The 17,523-nt window shown below is 41.8% G+C and overlaps 1 protein-coding gene across 6 annotated transcripts in view; it reads left to right on the top strand.

The window, feature by feature from the left end:
• KAT6B (lysine acetyltransferase 6B) overlaps positions 1 to 13,292 on the top strand; it is a 195,807-nt gene extending 182,515 nt beyond the window's left edge. For all 6 annotated transcript variants that reach the window (XM_047825753.1, XM_047825752.1, XM_047825751.1 and 3 more), the window contains exons 14-18: positions 1,480 to 1,711; positions 2,016 to 2,175; positions 2,782 to 3,168; positions 5,870 to 6,161; positions 9,171 to 13,292. In XM_047825753.1, the coding sequence (XP_047681709.1) occupies positions 1,480 to 1,711; positions 2,016 to 2,175; positions 2,782 to 3,168; positions 5,870 to 6,161; positions 9,171 to 11,698 (3,599 nt within the window). In that variant the 3' untranslated portion in view covers positions 11,699 to 13,292. The remainder of the gene's footprint in view (positions 1 to 1,479; positions 1,712 to 2,015; positions 2,176 to 2,781; positions 3,169 to 5,869; positions 6,162 to 9,170) is intronic.
• The last annotated feature ends 4,231 nt before the right edge of the window (positions 13,293 to 17,523 follow it).

Here is a 17,523-nt window from a genome sequence, read left to right on the forward strand (position 1 = left end):
CAGGGCATGATCTGGGCTGGATTCAGCACCGTGGTCATCACTGTTAGCATTCCGGACACACTGCTCTTGAAAGCCTCTGGATGCAGCTGAATGACGTGTCGACAGTGGTTTGACTGTAAAATTTGGTGGTGCTTGTTTACCATTCAATCAAATACATTACTCTTAAGCATGAGTTAAAGAGACAAATAAGTCAAAAGACTGCAGGAAAGCCTAAAGTTAAATGTATGCTTATTCTTTATCATGGCATTCAGATTAAAACCATCAAAATGCAAAATGCTGTGGTTACACCCCTATAGGGTGTAGGTCAGTTTGGGTTTCTTGTTCTATATTTCTGCATTATTTACAGTGATTTTGAGAGGCAGGAAAATGCATCAGAGGCTTGATTTTGTCCTTCTAAGAAAAAATCCAAAATTGAGAAAATTCTTGAGAATGCAGCCATTTTGGAAATGTAGATAAAGAAGAAAAATGCTGAAGATTTGGGTGGTTTACAGAGCAGCATGATTTTGTAATTGCTGCCACCTACTGTATGTGGTTGATGTTTGTTTAAATTTAGGAAGTTCATGAAGGTGAGGCTATTGAAATTGATAATTAGAGCAAGGTAGACATCATTAGTTTACAGCATTCCTTCTCTACTCCATAAGTGGCTCTTAATTACCAAGACAGCCGCCAGCTTTCATTCATTACCTTCAAGTGGATTTAAAGTTTTAAATCATTTAAAAAATCCCTTTGCCAAGAACCTTCACAGTAATGCTGCAGAACGCATATTCAGAAGCTTACCATGCTCGGGGATTTCCTGAGTATACATAAAACAGTTTGTTTTAAGGAGGTTGTTTTGTTTTAATTTGTGGGAGCAACATTCTGGGGTTGGATTATAAATTAATTTACATGAAAGAGGTGAAAATAGAGCTGGTAGAGCTGATGTGAGTTGCAGCAGTCGACTTAAAAGACATTCTTTTATTAGTCCTAAAACAAAGCTTCAGATCAGCCGGCTAGTTAAATGTAACAAGCAATATAGAATCTGAGTCAACAGAGACCCTTCTCTTTTATTAAGATCCAGCTGTCAAAGGGTCATTAGGTCCTTCCTGTGGAAAACAACTTGCCCATTAATGTTTAGGGTGGTCCCTTGACAGGATTTCTAAGTGCCTGACATTTCGATTTTGAGAAAATCTAAAGCTGGTGGGAAACTTGGATGTTGAAATTTATCAGAAGTAACGTCCTCAACCTTAGCTTTGTTAAATATGCCATGACGTATATTTGAAATGCAGCCTCTAGCAATGTGAATTGACTTACAGTGCTACTGTAAAGGATTCATAAGCATAAACTTCATGGAGATCAAATCACTATAACTGGGAAGAGACTGCATACATAAAGTTTGATGTGATGTCTTTACCTTATTGCTACTTATATTATTTTGAGGGGCCCCTATCCCAATGTCTAAAAACACCACGGTGAAGTCATCTTTGGCTTTTTCTGCCCTAGGCTATTTGCTTTCTAGAAGAGAAGGCCAAGCAGGGTCTCCTGAAAAGCCACTCTCCGATCTGGGCCGTCTCTCCTACCTGGCCTATTGGAAGAGTGTCATCTTAGAATATCTCTACCACCACCAGGAGAGGCACATCAGCATCAAGGCGATCAGCAGAGCTACAGGCATGTGCCCACATGACATCGCCACCACTCTGCAGCACCTCCATATGATTGACAAGAGGGATGGCAGGTGAGTACCGATGCCGGGGCATCACTGGCTGCCTCTCAAGCATCTTACACCAGAAAGTGTCCCAGGAGTTAGGTGGCCTCATTCCAGTTTAAGATAAGAGGTTCCCCCAAAGGTATTATCAAAACCTTTCTCCTAAACAGAAAACAGGAAATGATACTGTTTTGCTGGTCAGATTTCAATTTGCTATATTTTTTCATTGATGAGCTCTCTGATTTTTCCTAACCTAGTAGCATTTGTCAACGTGTGTAGGTGAAATGAAATTTCAGCTTTTGATTGCACTTTGTTCTGCCTCATCACATTACAGATTTGTCATCATTAGAAGGGAAAAGTTGATACTGGGCCACATGGAAAAGCTGAAAACCTGTTCCCGGACCAATGAACTTGATCCAGAGAGTCTAAGATGGACCCCAATTTTAATTTCTAATGCTGCAGTTTCTGAAGAAGAGCGAGAAGCTGAGAAAGAGGTAATGATTGACTTCGTCTGCCTAAGTTGTGTGACTTCACTCCTGCAGCATTCTTAGGCTGAGAAAGTCATTAACATCGTTGTCAAAGGCTTGGTTATGTAGAAAGAGCTTGTGAAATGATATGGCACTAATTTATCCTAACTGAGGTTGCATGGTAAGACATGATAATTTTATTGAATTGAGTATGAAAAATGAAACATTTATCATTGATCACAAAGCAGCATTTTTCACTACTGACAGCATGTAATCAGATCACATTTGGTGCTGAGCTCCAAGGCTGCAATGTCAATCGATTCTTTGTGTTTATGAACTTGCTTAAAGTGCTCCATGCCAGTGAGCATGTAATGTAGTGATAAAGGACTCAAATCAATTCGCTGCATCATTAATACTGCTAAATATCCCATGAAACCCAATCTTCTTTGATTTGTTATCCTAACTGATGCAAAAGAGTCCTGAGATGATGCAGCTGGAATGTTGCTTGGCTGGCTGACTGTTCTGTTCAGAAACAACTTAAGAGATCCTTTGCCTTTGATCCTTAGAGGCTGTGTCTTAACTGCCCTTTCACTGGCCCACCATTTTTACCCTCCCCCCCCCCCCCCCCCTTAGGCCGAGCGGCTAATGGAACAAGCTAGCTGCTGGGAAAAGGAGGAGCAAGAAATCCTGTCCTCTAGAGCGAACAGTAGGCAATCACCTGCAAAAGTACAATCGAAAAATAAATATTTGCATTCCCCGGAGAGCCGGCCAGTGGCAGGGGAGCGAGGGCAGCTTATGGAGCTGTCTAAAGAGAGCAGTGAAGAGGAGGAGGAGGAGGAAGAGGAGGAGGAGGAAGAGGAGGAAGAGGAGGAGGAGGAGGAAGAGGAAGAGGAGGAGGAGGAGGAAGAGGAGGAGGAAGAGGAGGAGGAAGAGGAGGAGGAGGAGGAGGAGGAAGAAGAAAATATTCAGAGTTCTCCTCCAAGATTGACTAAACCACAATCAGTTGCTATAAAGAGAAAGGTATGTGTGTTTAGATTTTCAGTGAGTCAGTTTCAATCAAATCTTATTTGTCATTGCAAACATTCTATTAGTATTTGTTTCACTCTCTATTCTTTAGAAGTAGTCTGTATTCAGTCCTGCTGATCATATATCATCATCCTTTATCTTACAGTCATGATTGTGTTTACTTTTTGAGGTTAGTGCTGTTTTGTTAAAGTAGGGACAGGCGGGCTTCCTAGTCTAGTAGTTACTGCCACCTGCTGGTTTGTGGGACTAGAGAAGTCAGGCTATGCAAACAGAAAAGGACCCTGGAGAGCACTTCAACCACCCTTCAGTGTGTTTTGATGAAAACACCAAAGCCTAGGAAGGCTAGGAGACTTGTCCAAGGTCATCCAGCTCCACAGAGATGGAGCTAGAACCAGATGAGTGCTCAGACTCCAACCCCAGCACTCCTGATAATATTCTATATTATATAGATTATATTATTTTATATTATATAGATATAAATAAATTTATTCTATATTATGTAGATAGATAACATTATATTATAATATTCTAACAATTCTATGCGAAGAACAAGAAAAATATTATCAGAAAAATATTAATATTTTTCTTGTTCTTCGCATAGAATTGTTAGAAGGTACTTCAGGCTCTCCATACTGATGCTGATGTTTTGCATTGGTGGACAAGTACACAATTTCTCATAGCCTGGTGGTCACTGTAGATATACTTTGTGCACAAGGTAAAAAATTGGTCTTGTCTTTAGGTGATTGTTTAACCCAGATCTGATATTTTTGTCTTCAGTATCTATCTGTGACATAGTAAGGAACCAGATATTATTAGTATAGCTAAGACTTACAGAAATAACACAAGTTGCAGCTCTGCCCCAAGGCCATCCTATGTACTGTGCGTCAAAGAACCTGCTGTTGTAAATCCCAGCTTGGTGCGCTTTCTTCTAAGCCTGATAGTCTTTTAATGGAAGGGCAGCTGTGGGGAAGGGGTAGAAAAGAGCTCTCCATAAAGTAAACTTCAGACTTGTGAGTAATCTTGGATTTCTTACCAGACAAATGTATTCAGGTATTATGTATACTACAAAAGAAATCTGTTTTAAAAACAACAAAACCAGGATTATCCAAGGTACGATATGGACTCCCATCATATAAATTGATTCAATTTAAAGAAAACTAGTTCTTTGGGGTGCCTGGGTGGCTCAGTCAGTTAAGCGTCTGACTTTTCGGCTTGGGTCATGATCTTGCGGTTCATGTGTTCAAGCCCCGCATCAGGCTCTGTGCTGACAGCTCAGAGCCTGGAGCCAGCTTCAGATTCTGTGTCTCCCCATCTCTCTCTGCCCCTCCCCTGCTCATGCTCTGTGTCTGTCTCAAAAATAAACAAACACTAAAAAAATAAAGAAAACTAGTTCTTTACATGGGTTGTACTCACGTTTGGGAAAATTAGTGAGTTAGGGAGGGCAGGCCAACTGGGAGTGTTAATAACCATAAATGTTAATTACAGAATATGATTATCAGGTTTATACGTGAAGATTCAGAGAGTTAATGTGAGCAACAGTAATTCTTGGATACAGTTTACTTAGACTTTGAGTTTTTGTTGTTGTTGTTGTTGTTGTTGTTGTTGTTGTTGTTGTTCTTTAGAGAGAAAGAATATGTGAGCAAGGGAGGGACATAGAGAGAAGGAAAGAAACTCAAGTAGGCTCCATGCCCAGTGCAGGGGGCTCAATCTCATGAACCGTGCGTGAGATCATGACCTGAGCCAAAATCAAGAGTCGGAACACTTAACTGACTGAGCCACCCAGACACCGTAAGAGTTTGAGTTTTAACCAAGCATATTGAACCTTCTTTGCAATATATTTTAAATAATTTTTCAGGCCCACTATTGACACATTCCATTTAAGCAGCAAATGGGTTATTCCTATATTTTAATTTTGTTTCATTAAATGCTTTTTTGCATGGGCAAAAGTATTTTATAATTGCTACCAACCTGTAGTACAATCAGAAAAAAATTTTTCGTATCTTCTATAAACAGGACAGATTTCACATGTCTTAATTTTTTAGATGCCTTGTATAATAAAATACTTTATAAAGTTGTCAGTTGCTGACATCCCTGTAGTCACCAATACATGACTCTCTTAACATTTTAAACATTAAATAATCCTTTCTTCTAGTACCCTGTCTTCTTCCCTTTTCATTGTTCCTGAAGTCTTATGAAATAGGGAACAATTAGGTTAACCTTGTATGCCATCAAACTTCCTGTAGCATTTTGCATAGAGAAGGTGCTCCTTGAACAGTTATCAAGTATTAAATGAGTGACCCAGTGGCTAGTTGGTTATTGCAACATTTATGGAAACATCTGTGTCCATGAGGACTTAATAGCTATAATGTAGAATATTGAAGTCTGCAAGTACCATCGGAAAATATATTCTAGAAAAGCAAACCTTAGCTTTTTAAAGTCTACAGTTCAGCTGCGGTGATGTTCCCTCTCAAAGCATCTTCTTGAGTAAACAACTGTTTTATTTGGAAAACACTTGCCTGTGTAGTTGGAGCCCGAGAGGGATGTTAAACATCAAATGGAAGGTTAAGTACAAAGGCATTACAGAAGTCTTTACGTGTAAGATTCTGAGACATGCCTTCAGTACATGTTTGCTGCATATCAACTCAACCATTTAATTTCTCATGAGCTCTTATGTATTGTTTGGAATTAATTTCAGCGGCCTTTTGTACTAAAGAAGAAAAGGGGTCGTAAACGCAGGAGGATCAACAGCAGTGTAACAACTGAGACCATTTCTGAGACGACAGAAGTACTGAATGAGCCCTTTGACAACTCAGATGAAGAGAGGCCAATGCCGCACCTGGAGCCTACCTGTGAGATTGAAGTGGAGGAAGATGGAGGGAAGCCAGTCCTGAGAAAAGCATTCCAACATCAGCCTGGGAAGAAAAGAAAAACAGAGGAAGAGGAAGAAAAAGACAATCATTGTTTTAAGAATGCTGACCCTTGTAGAAGTAAGTGGAAGAATTATAAAAATCTTATCCTTGTGAATATCTTGTGTGTTACTGCCAAAAGGCAGGCACCTGAAGTTATACCCAAAGGCATCTCTGAGGTTGTGTCGACCCACCAGGAATAAGTGCTCATCTGTCTATTCTCATTCATAAAAGGTTCTATCCCTTCTTCCTGGAATTGAATTTTATTTTAAACAACTTCTAAGGCCAGAACATTCCTCTAGGTGGGTTCATCTTAGAAATTGGCTTGTCCTCAAAAACTTTGAAGTCTCTCAGTAAGAAATACACTGCGTCTCCTTGATTCTACTAAGTGCTTTTTTTCACATTAAATATTTCCAGAATCAGGGTTTATATTACTGTGAGCATTGAATGCAATAATTTCTTTTTTCCTATAAAAAATCGATGGCACATCTTATAATTAGTGGTGTCTTAGGATATATTATTATCAAGAATCATTTCAACTCACCCACACCATCAGTATTAGCTTTGATAATATAGGATAATGTAGAAATCAGGAAATTGTCCTTCCTTTTAAATTACCAATTCAAAATTTGCTGTTGGCAGAGACACCCCACCCCATCCTCTAAAAACAAATACTAACACCGGTGAATCAACTTTGATATCCAGTTTAAAAGCAACCATTCCTTGCCTTTTGGGCTGGGAACTTAAGCTCCCAGCTGAATCATGAGGATTTGTGGGGCAATCTATCCACTCTACAGCTGAAATGACTGTATTTAAAAACTTATTCCAACATCTCTTCCATCTAGGAAGAGGCCATCTCATTTCTTTGGGAACTGCAGGTATCTCTCTTGCTTTTGAAAAGTCACAACTTTGGGGGCGCCTGGGTGGCGCAGTCGGTTAAGCGTCCGACTTCAGCCAGGTCACGATCTCGCGGTCCGTGAGTTCGAGCCCCGCGTCGGGCTCTGGGCTGATGGCTCGGGGCCTGGAGCCTGTTTCCGATTCTGTGTCTCCCTCTCTCTCTGCCCCTCCCCCGTTCATGCTCTGTCTCTCTCTGTCCCAAAAATAAATAAACGTAGAAAAAAAAATTTTTTTTAAAGAAAAGTCACAACTTTAAGGGCATGAGCAAGCATCTTCCTGACTTTTATAATTAATAGGTATACTATTACTACATACAGTAGTGTCCTGAGGGAATAACATCTTGCCCGGGGTATAAAGAATCTCAGGCCTTCCCCCCCCACCCCATTTCTTTAAACAAACAAACAACAACAACAACAAACTATAGCAAGACACCATTTTTTGTGTGGACATTGAGCCTTATTTCCGGTTCTTAACTACCTTCTCAGGAGCCTGTAAATGAATCATCACTACCTTTTATTCTCCACTTTGTGCCATTTGTCTTTAAAATCCTAAGTGGCCATATTACTTCTGATTCCTTTCAAGATCTTCTTTCTTAAAAAATTAATCATCAGAAAACTCATCTTCTGATTTAGAGAGGTGTTCCTACAAAAGCTGTAGGTCCAGTAACATGTGGACTCCAGGGGCACTGGCATGGTTATTACTGTGAATAGAAATAAAATCATTTGAGAATCTTGCAGTGACTGTTAATTGGGTGTTGTACTTTGAACTTGTGAAGGAATCCCTCTACATCACTTATGTGTTCTCAGCTAGCCAATTTGAATGTAGTACTTGCAGGTAAGTTTATGGGTAATCCTTTTATTACATAAATGAGCTAAGGCTTACCCTGCTCTGCACTGACAGATTAGAAATCCCTCCATTCCGACAAAAAAAGATCTCTGTTCCACATTGAATGTAAAATCTTCTGTTTGTTCTCCACAGTAATGTTTGTAATAAGGCTATTTTTCTTTGTAAAGCTTTTCCTTTACATTGACTCCTCCAGGAGATGAGTTTGAGCTTTAACTCTCTAAAGGTCTCATGAAGACTTAGGTATTTTATATTTGCATTTATTCATATATTTATTTGCTTGCTTATATTTCTACAAATATACTTACAAATTGGTTTATATTCATATGTGTGTAAAGGTACAGTGAAAATAATATTAGCTGAGTTAAAATGAACATGACAGTTTTGGTTTGTTTCTTATTTACTTTAATATTCAAACCTTACATTTGAGCAACAAATTGATCAAAATACAATGTGGACATGGGGCGCCTGGGTGGCGCAGTCGGTTAAGCATCCGACTTCAGCCAGGTCACGATCTCACGGTCCGTGAGTTCGAGTCCTGCGTCAGGCTCTGGGCTGATGGCTCAGAGCCTGGAGCCTGCTTCCGATTCTGTGTCTCCCTCTCTCTCTGCCCCTCCCCCGTTCATGCTCTGTCTCTCTCTGTCCCAAAAATAAATAAACGTTGAAAAAAAAAAATACAATGTGGACAGAATTAGTGATAAAAAGAATGCCAGTTGTTTAAATATTCAATTGTTTCATGGTAACTACATCATAGTTTGTATCATGCAAAAATGATGATCCTCTAATATAGATAACAGATGCATTTGTATTTTGGAGTTATGTCTTCATTTGTTTCGGAGGTACACAGTTTATTCTTATGTCAGAGAGAACATTCAAATCAAAGTAAGTCATGTCATCCGAGATCATTTAAATCTAGTAAATGTCCACAAACAAAAATTTACTTTCTCAGGACAGATATGTGAGTTAGGCTTCTATTCGTTTTACATTGTGGAATGAATTCCAGGCTTTTACATCAGAGAATGTCTTATTTGTTAAACTCAAATAAGAGTATTATAGTTGTCTGTATCCGTGTGCTTTCTATAAAAAGCACAACTTTCTGTCGGAGGTCGGGAGGGAAGGGGAGAGAGGGAATATACAAGACATATATTACTTTCCCAGACCTGGACTGTTTACTTGGTTTATAGCACAATATGATTCTGTATTCGTTTTGATTATGTCTTTATCATCGACTCTTGAAATCAAAAGCAGTGTTTACTGATTAATTGAAAAGAATGAATTCAAGTTGTTCAAGGTTATGCTTTCTAAGACTTTGTTTTTCTTCCTCTCGTTTCTCTCTGTCTCCTCGCTAAGACAATATGGATGATGATACAGATAACTTGAAAGAAGGCAGTAGAGACAATCTTGAACCTCTAAAGTGCAAACAAGTGTGGCCAAAAGGAACAAAACGTAGTCTATCTAAGTGGAGGCCAAACAAAGAGAGGAAGACCGGATTTAAACTGAACTTGTACACCCCGCCAGAAACACCCATGGAACCTGATGACCAGATAACAGTAGAAGAACAGAAGGAGACTCCAGAAGGCAAAACCAGCCCTACTCCCACCAGGATTGAGGAGGAAGTCAAGGAAGCCGTGGAACCCCTGCTGCCTCGGGATGAAAACACAAGGGATGAAACATGTGCACCGATAAGTCCAAATAAATCACCAGGTGAAAAACCAGAAGATGATCTAATGAAACCCGAGGAGGAAGAAGAGGAGGAGGAAGAAGAGGAAGAGGAGGAAGAAGAAGAAAATGTAGAAAAAGACCCAGGTGGTGCTAAAAATCAGGAAAAAGAGGAACCAGAAGTCTTCACGGACAAAGAAGACCCTGTTCCTCTGGATGATCATGAAGAGGAGGAGGAAGAGGATGAAGAGCCATCTCACAATGAGGGTCATGATGCAGATGATGAAGATGACAGTCACATGGAGTGTGGAGAAGCAGAGAAGGAAGAACGCCCAAGAGAATCCTTTAAAGAAGTACTAGAAAACCAGGAGGCTTTTTTAGACCTTAGTGTCCAGCCTAGTCATTCGAACTCAGAGGTCCTAATGGAGTGTGGCGTTGACCTTGCAGCTGCGTGTAACAGTGAACCTAAGGAGCTTTCTGGAGACACTGAAGCTGCACCTGAATCTGATGAGGAATCCCCAGAAGAACAGGCACAGAAGCAGGACCAAAAGAGTGGCGAAGAAGTGGATTCTGAGTTCAAAGAGAGAAACACGACGGCCATGGAAATTGACTCTGAGACCGTTCAGGCAGTTCAATCTTTGACCCAGGAGAATAGTGAACAGGACGACACTTTTCAGGATTGTGCTGAGACTCAAGAGGCCTGCAGAAGCCTACAAAACTACACCCATGCAGACCAAAGCCCACAGATAGCCGCCACTCTAGATGATTGCCAGCAGTCAGACCACAGTAGCCCAGTTTCATCTGTCCATTCCCATCCTGGCCAGTCAGTACGTTCTGTCAACAGCCCAAGTGTCCCTGCCCTGGAAAACAGCTATGCCCAAATCAGCCCGGATCAAAGTGCCATCTCCGTGCCGTCTTTGCAAAACATGGAAACCAGTCCAATGATGGATGTCCCGTCAGTTTCAGATCATTCCCAGCAAGTCGTGGACAGTGGATTTAGTGACCTGGGCAGTATCGAGAGCACAACCGAGAACTACGAGAACCCTAGTAGCTATGATTCTACTATGGGCGGCAGCATTTGCGGAAACGGCTCTTCACAGAACAGCTGCTCCTATAGCAACCTCACCTCTAGCAATCTGACACAGAGCAGCTGTGCTGTCACCCAGCAGATGTCCAACATCAGTGGGAGCTGCAGCATGCTGCAGCAAACCAGCATCAGTTCTCCCCCAACCTGCAGCGTCAAGTCTCCTCAAGGCTGTGTGGTGGAGAGGCCTCCAAGCAGCAGCCAGCAGCTGGCTCAGTGTAGCATGGCCACTAACTTCACCCCACCGATGCAGCTGGCTGACATCCCTGAGACTGGCAACGCCAACATTGGCTTATATGAACGAATGGGTCAGAGTGATTTTGGGGCTGGGCATTACCCACAGCCATCAGCCACCTTCAGCCTTGCCAAACTACAGCAGTTAACTAATACACTTATTGATCATTCATTGCCTTACAGCCATTCCGCTGCTGTAACTTCCTATGCAAACAGTGCCTCTTTGTCCACACCATTAAGTAACACAGGGCTTGTCCAGCTTTCTCAGTCTCCGCACTCTGTCCCTGGGGGACCCCAAGCACAAGCTACAATGACCCCACCCCCCAACCTGACTCCTCCTCCGATGAATCTGCCACCGCCTCTTTTGCAACGGAACATGGCTGCATCAAACATTGGCATCTCTCACAGCCAAAGACTGCAAACCCAGATTGCCAGCAAGGGCCACGTCTCCATGAGAACCAAATCGGCATCTCTGTCACCAGCCGCTGCCACCCATCAGTCTCAGATCTATGGGCGCTCCCAGACTGTAGCCATGCAGGGTCCTGCACGGACTTTAACGATGCAGAGAGGTATGAACATGAGTGTGAACCTGATGCCAGCCCCAGCCTACAATGTCAACTCTGTGAACATGAACATGAATACTCTCAATGCCATGAATGGGTACAGCATGTCCCAGCCGATGATGAACAGCGGCTACCACAGCAATCATGGCTACATGAATCAAACACCCCAATACCCTATGCAGATGCAGATGGGCATGATGGGAACCCAGCCATATGCCCAGCAGCCAATGCAGACCCCGCCCCATGGTAACATGATGTACACGGCCCCCGGACATCACGGCTACATGAACACGGGCATGTCCAAACAGTCTCTCAATGGGTCCTACATGAGAAGGTAGGCAACATGGGCAGTCACAAGATCCCCCTGGGCATCACTATTGGATTGAATCTGCACAAATACCTTCGAAGAGTACGATTTCAAAACCAGCAATTGGTGTGAATGCAAAAACATTTGTTGGCACCATTTATTTAAAAAAAAAAAAAAAAAGCTGTATGCAGCAGAAAGCCTTATACAAGTTGTTTTTCTTTTTTTCCTTTTTCTTTTTTTGGTATCTTTGTTTCTGTTACTTTTATATGAAATTCTCTGCAAAGGAAGGCCTCTCTGGACTACAGTTTGAAGGCAGCCACTTGTTGTGCCTGCTTCCATGAAATGATGTGGATATCAAGCCCCGCCCCACCAAATTATCTGTTTTAATACTGAACCTAGAACTTTTTTTTTTCTTCCCTGTCCACTCCATGTAAATGCCTTTAGCATTTCAGTTATTGTATATTTTGTTTAAGGTGACACTTCAGCATGCCGCTAATGTCTTTGTTAGTGACAGTGCATTTTGTAGTACTGTACAAGTGTTGTGCTAACAGTAAGCCATTTCTTAAGTTTTTTGCCTTGATTAGGGTGCCCTAATTTGAGGGTTTAAAAAAAATTATATTTTTGTTAATTATAAAACTGTAAAGAGCTATAAAAGCTATTCCCATTTGGTTAGTCAAAAGGGGTTTTATTGCTAAATGTTTGGTGTAAAGTTGAGACCCTTTTCCATTTTGGTGACAGATTTCTTTGGGGAAAAAAGGCAGCTTTCTGTTTTATAAATGCAGACTTCTGTTTATTGAATGAAGCATATCTCAGTGTTTATCTGTCAGGTTTTGAAACATTTCATATATGTCCAAATACTTGGCAGGATTTAAAAAAAAATAGTGAATTTGGTGTAAAGTTGCTATTTTATGGAAATGCCTCTAACTTTACATTTTCATTCCATCTGTAGATTTTTCTATCTTTATAAAATATTGGAGTTATTTTTTAAGGAAAAATAGAGAAGTAGCTTGTGAATAGCTCAAACTAAGCTTACAAATCGCATGTAAAAAAGCAAAAAAAAGTTATTTGTGTCTGTTTATATTGCTTCCTTTTTTGTAGCCTTTGTACCTGTACAGGGTGACTGTAAGGGCCAAGCAGGAGAGGCGTAATCCTTGTATAAAATAGGAGCCAGCGACACTCTTGTATTTATCTGTTCTCTTTTTAGTCAGTCACTTCAAAAAAAAGAAGAAAAAAAACAAACAAAAAAAAAGCTGTACATTTTAACATAAAATAAATTATGATGAGCCATTTTTAGCCTCTTGTGTCCTGTCATATTATGATTGATAGAGAATGACCAATGGAACTGTATCATGTGTCACATCTCAGAACACATACACATTTTGGGAAAATAAATTATTTAGTGTAAATTGGAGTTATGAGATTTTCTGATTTGTTTTGACTTTGGGGGAGGGGGTTGGCAATAAATAAGAGTAATATCTAATAAAACCATCACATATACCAAATACCTATTTAATAAATTAATTTATAATGGATTTTAATGCTTTTCATGAAAGTTTATTTTATGCTGGTGCATACCTTCTGTATGCCAATCATTGTCTTTAAAATAAAGTGAATTTGTTTTTTTCTTTTTGACTTTGATCTTCATTTGCAAAGGGATCCTATACAAATATTCAGTTGCCTCATCTGTACCGTCTGTGTAAACACCCCTCAGGGCCTTAGCACAGTGGTAGCAAACTTCATTTTTATAAAAGTTAATACCCAAACACCCAATTTGGGATTGTACGTTTGAAAAATCATCTCAAAAAAAAAAAAAGGTGTGAAAGTTTTGCTCTTGTGAATGAATGATTGGATGTTTTCTTTAGAGTCTAAAGTTTAGACCAAAAACAAAAAGTCATTGTTTACAAACACTATTCTGTGGCATTCAGAGAAACTTCTGTCTGACTGTTAAAACAGTTTATTATTTGAGCTTCTAGCCTAGAAATAAATGCCTCACTTGGCATCCATGGGAACTGGCCCATTAAGCTCCCAATGTGTCTAAATGTGGGTGCTCACAACTCTCCCGTCACTTCTTTTATATCGCGCAGAGGGAGAACGTTTTTCCATCAGTGGTTCAACACAAATCAAGTGTTGTATAGACATAGACACAAACTTTCAAGTAGACTCAGAATAAAACCGAAAAGGCAGGCTAGTGCACATGCCCCAGGATCACAGGACACTGTAGAGGGAGGAGGCCCAATGGAGTTTTCTTTGTGCTCTCACCCTTACTAGGTTTCCTTCACAGTTACAAAGCGTTCTGGGTTTAGCGTCTGGCAAGACGTTGTCTTTAGGTCCTTTCTTTCCACAAATGCCCAGTCCGTGAGGGAATTCTCTGTAGTGGCTGAGGGAGAGCTCAAGAAAAGACACTTCTGCAAGGGCTTTAGTCACAAAGGGAAGAAGAGAAACTAATAGGAAGGAAAACCTAATCCAGCTTCAGAGAGGGAGGTGATGGTGTGCCGCTAGTTCGGGAGTAGCCATGAATCTTAGCAGCCCAGTGGGTGCACCTGTCAGGCAAGAGGCTGCCTGAGCCTAAGAGCTGGGGTGGAGGCCTGCTAACAAGCTGATATGGAAGCTTCCACAGGCCCCATCTTGAAACCTTCACATATGTAGTCTCTTTCCTCTTCTGTTGAGGTCCTTTGGGACTGAGATTCCCTAGTGTTTTCCTTTTGACATGGCCTGCTAATCACACCCTGTGGTTTGTGTGAAACTGGGGTTCCATCACCCCCACACCCTGCCTTCCTCACAGTCCTCCAGGGAGCTTGTGGGCAAGTTCTGGTCACTGCCCCAGACCTACCAGATCAGAATCCAAGAACACTACTAGGGACTCCTTGTGTCATAGGCTCCCAAGGGACTGCAGCATATCCAGGTACAGGACCCCCTTTGCTGGCCCCTATCTCCAGCATTCATGGGCAGAACAGAAAGGCTTGGGGGAGAGAAACTGCTGATCTGAGGTGGCCTCAGAACACTGCACACTCTTCCTTACTCACCCACTCTCACTAGAGAAAGCAATTCAGACCAAAATGTGACACCAAGGATCCTGGAAAACAGGAACTTGGATTCATCAGAACTGAAATGGAGTCACCATCAGGTTGAGATTCATTAACAAGCCATGTTTTTTAAGCCCAGTAATCTGTTCTTTCATTTACCTTATAAGAGTCTTGAGTGGTCATCAGCTGTCGACCTTTTCTTTTGAATCGCTCAAGCAGTGCCTACCCAGGTGTGAAGGCATCGGCCTTCCTCGCCGACACTCTGTTTCAGAAATGATGACTCACAATACTGTTACCAAGCTTTCATAAACAGCCTTCCCACGTGATCCACACACCTACCCTGTGCAGGAAATGGGGCCATTGTCTCCGGTGTCAGATGAGGAGATCGGGCTCAAAGAACCTATCTTAATTGCCCAAACTCACTCAGCTAACATTTGGAAGCTGAAACAAACCCAATTCTCCAAATGGCAGCTCTTCTTCCTACACGTAACTCTGAAAAGACCGTAAGTTGTCATCTCTCTGATTTCAAGGCTCAGCTAACAAATTCACGATGCTACAGGAACTATTAAGTGCCATACAAATAAACTTTACTTTGTTATAAGCAAGCATTGTCTCCAGTGTACAGTCAACAGACTACCAGTACTGTTAAATTATGAAACTGTGCCCAGGTGTCCATAATTCCACAGTCCTGGTTTTTCTTCTTCCTTCTCTCCTCTTTCCTGGTTCTCCCTCTGCCACCCAGGCCCAGCTCTAAACACTGATGTTGAAGCACTCAGGCCTGGGACTTCCTCCCTTTGCTCATTATCTCACCCAGGATGATGAGTTCCAACACCACCTATGCACAGATAACACCCAGAATTACACCTCCAGTTGTGAACATTCCTCTGAGCTCCTAGATTCAAGGTCCAATGACACGGGATACTTTATGTATGTCTTACAGATGTAACTGGTGATCTCCAGCCCTCTCCCCCCATTTCTGCCCTGGTCCACCTCATCTCCATACTCAGGCAAGAAACCGAATCAATAGCTTTCATTTTTCTTTGCCCTCTCATCAGGTTCTGTCGACTCTCCAGGATAATTCCAAAATAATCTTGAGTAGTAGTCCCCTGGGGCTGTCTCAGTCCAGGCCACCATCCTCTCCTGTCTAGGGTTCCAACAGCTTCCTGTCTGGTCTTCTTGCCTTCCTTCTTAATTCCCAACAATCCATTCTCCATACTTCAGCCAGAGTGATCTCCTTAAAACATAGGTCATACCATTCCCCTGCTTAAAACCATTCGGTGGCTTTTCTCTGTACTTGAAATAGAATCTAGCTTCTATAACCCACGTCTTCCAATTTCCCCCTACCTATGGGCTCCAGCTTCACTGAGGGGCGTTTCCTCAAAAATATACCTCTTTATCACCCTGGGGCTTTCACCAGGGCTGTTCTGTTCCTCAGCCTAGAATGACTCCCCCTTTGGAGGGTGTGCTCCTTCAAGTCTCAGCTCACCCCATCTCCTCAGGTCTTCACCCCATCCCCAATTGTCCTTCACCTCAGTACCTGTTTGCCTCATTGCACTTTATCACAACATGCCTTTTTGTTTTTACTTTTGGCTTTCTAACCCAATTTTTGGCATGCGGTAGGTTCTCAATGAATACTTATTGGCCAAATAAATAATTTACTTCTGAAGACTTGAAATGCTTTTGCAAAAATTTCTGTTCCTCCTTTCTCCCACCTCTGGCCCCCAGGAGCCATCTTGCAGAGACCAGAACTCCAACTTTAAAGTTCTCTGCTCCTGCTGTCCTCAGTAAGACTCACAGCCCCACAAAGAGATGGGCCCATGTAGGAAAGTATAGAGAAGCTCAAGAGAACACCAGCATTTCATCCTACCATACATCCCACAATGGATTCATTTAAATGTAAGTATGTCATTATGATGTATTAAATGTAATATTTCATTAAAATGGAAATACTAATTTCTTTCTAGATGAGGAATATATTAGACCTAGGAGATAAATGAGTTTTGAGTGGGTTATTGGAATCCTGTGATGGGAAAGTCCAGGTAGGTGCCTCTGGGACCCTAGAGCTCCTTTTGGTCTATATCTCTTTCCCATAAGCCTGTGTATGGCTCCCCTCACACTCAGATCCAAGTCCTTATGAGGACCTGACTACTCTTGGACCACGATGACTCTCAGAGCAGTCCCAGGAAGCCAGGCCCAGCCACCAAGGGCCCAGGCCACAAGTCCTCTCCTGTGGCACAAAATCAGGGCAGCCCACCTAAACTCACAGGGAAGTTTTACAAGGCTGCTGGGCCCCCCGACACTATGCTTCCTCCATCAAGAACTTCCTCTTTCATTCTGCTGAAAACCATAACCAAATCGAAGGACCAAGCCCCTTTTCATATTTTCTTCCACAGGCATTTATCACACTCTTTTTGCTTTCTCCGGGCAGTTTTCATTTCTGGTCCTTGACCTCTGGCATCTCCATCAGCATTTCTCTTTGGGTTCTGTCTAGTTTAGGGTTCCTGGTTCCAGAAGCCATCTCTATCTGCTTGATGTCTCCTGCTGTTTTCTCCTCGAGAATGAAAATCACACAGGCAGGGCACCTGGCTTAGCTCTCAGGGGCAGGGAAATTCCACACCTGAGCTCACCTGGCTGCCTTGTTCTCCCATTCCACAGCAAACACATTTGCAAATGCTTTTTGGTATGACTGAAAACAAGCCTGTGTTGCTTTGACTAGAATCAAAATGAAAGGAGTTTCTCCAAGTGCCAGTTCCCTAAAGAATATCCCCCTTCTTTTTTCCAAAATTGTAAAGTTAAACTTGTCCACAATTCGTTGAATTTTTCTGGGTGGTGG

This window comes from Prionailurus viverrinus, chromosome D2, assembly GCF_022837055.1.
Source record: "Prionailurus viverrinus isolate Anna chromosome D2, UM_Priviv_1.0, whole genome shotgun sequence".
Classification (NCBI taxonomy): Eukaryota; Metazoa; Chordata; class Mammalia; order Carnivora; family Felidae; genus Prionailurus; species Prionailurus viverrinus.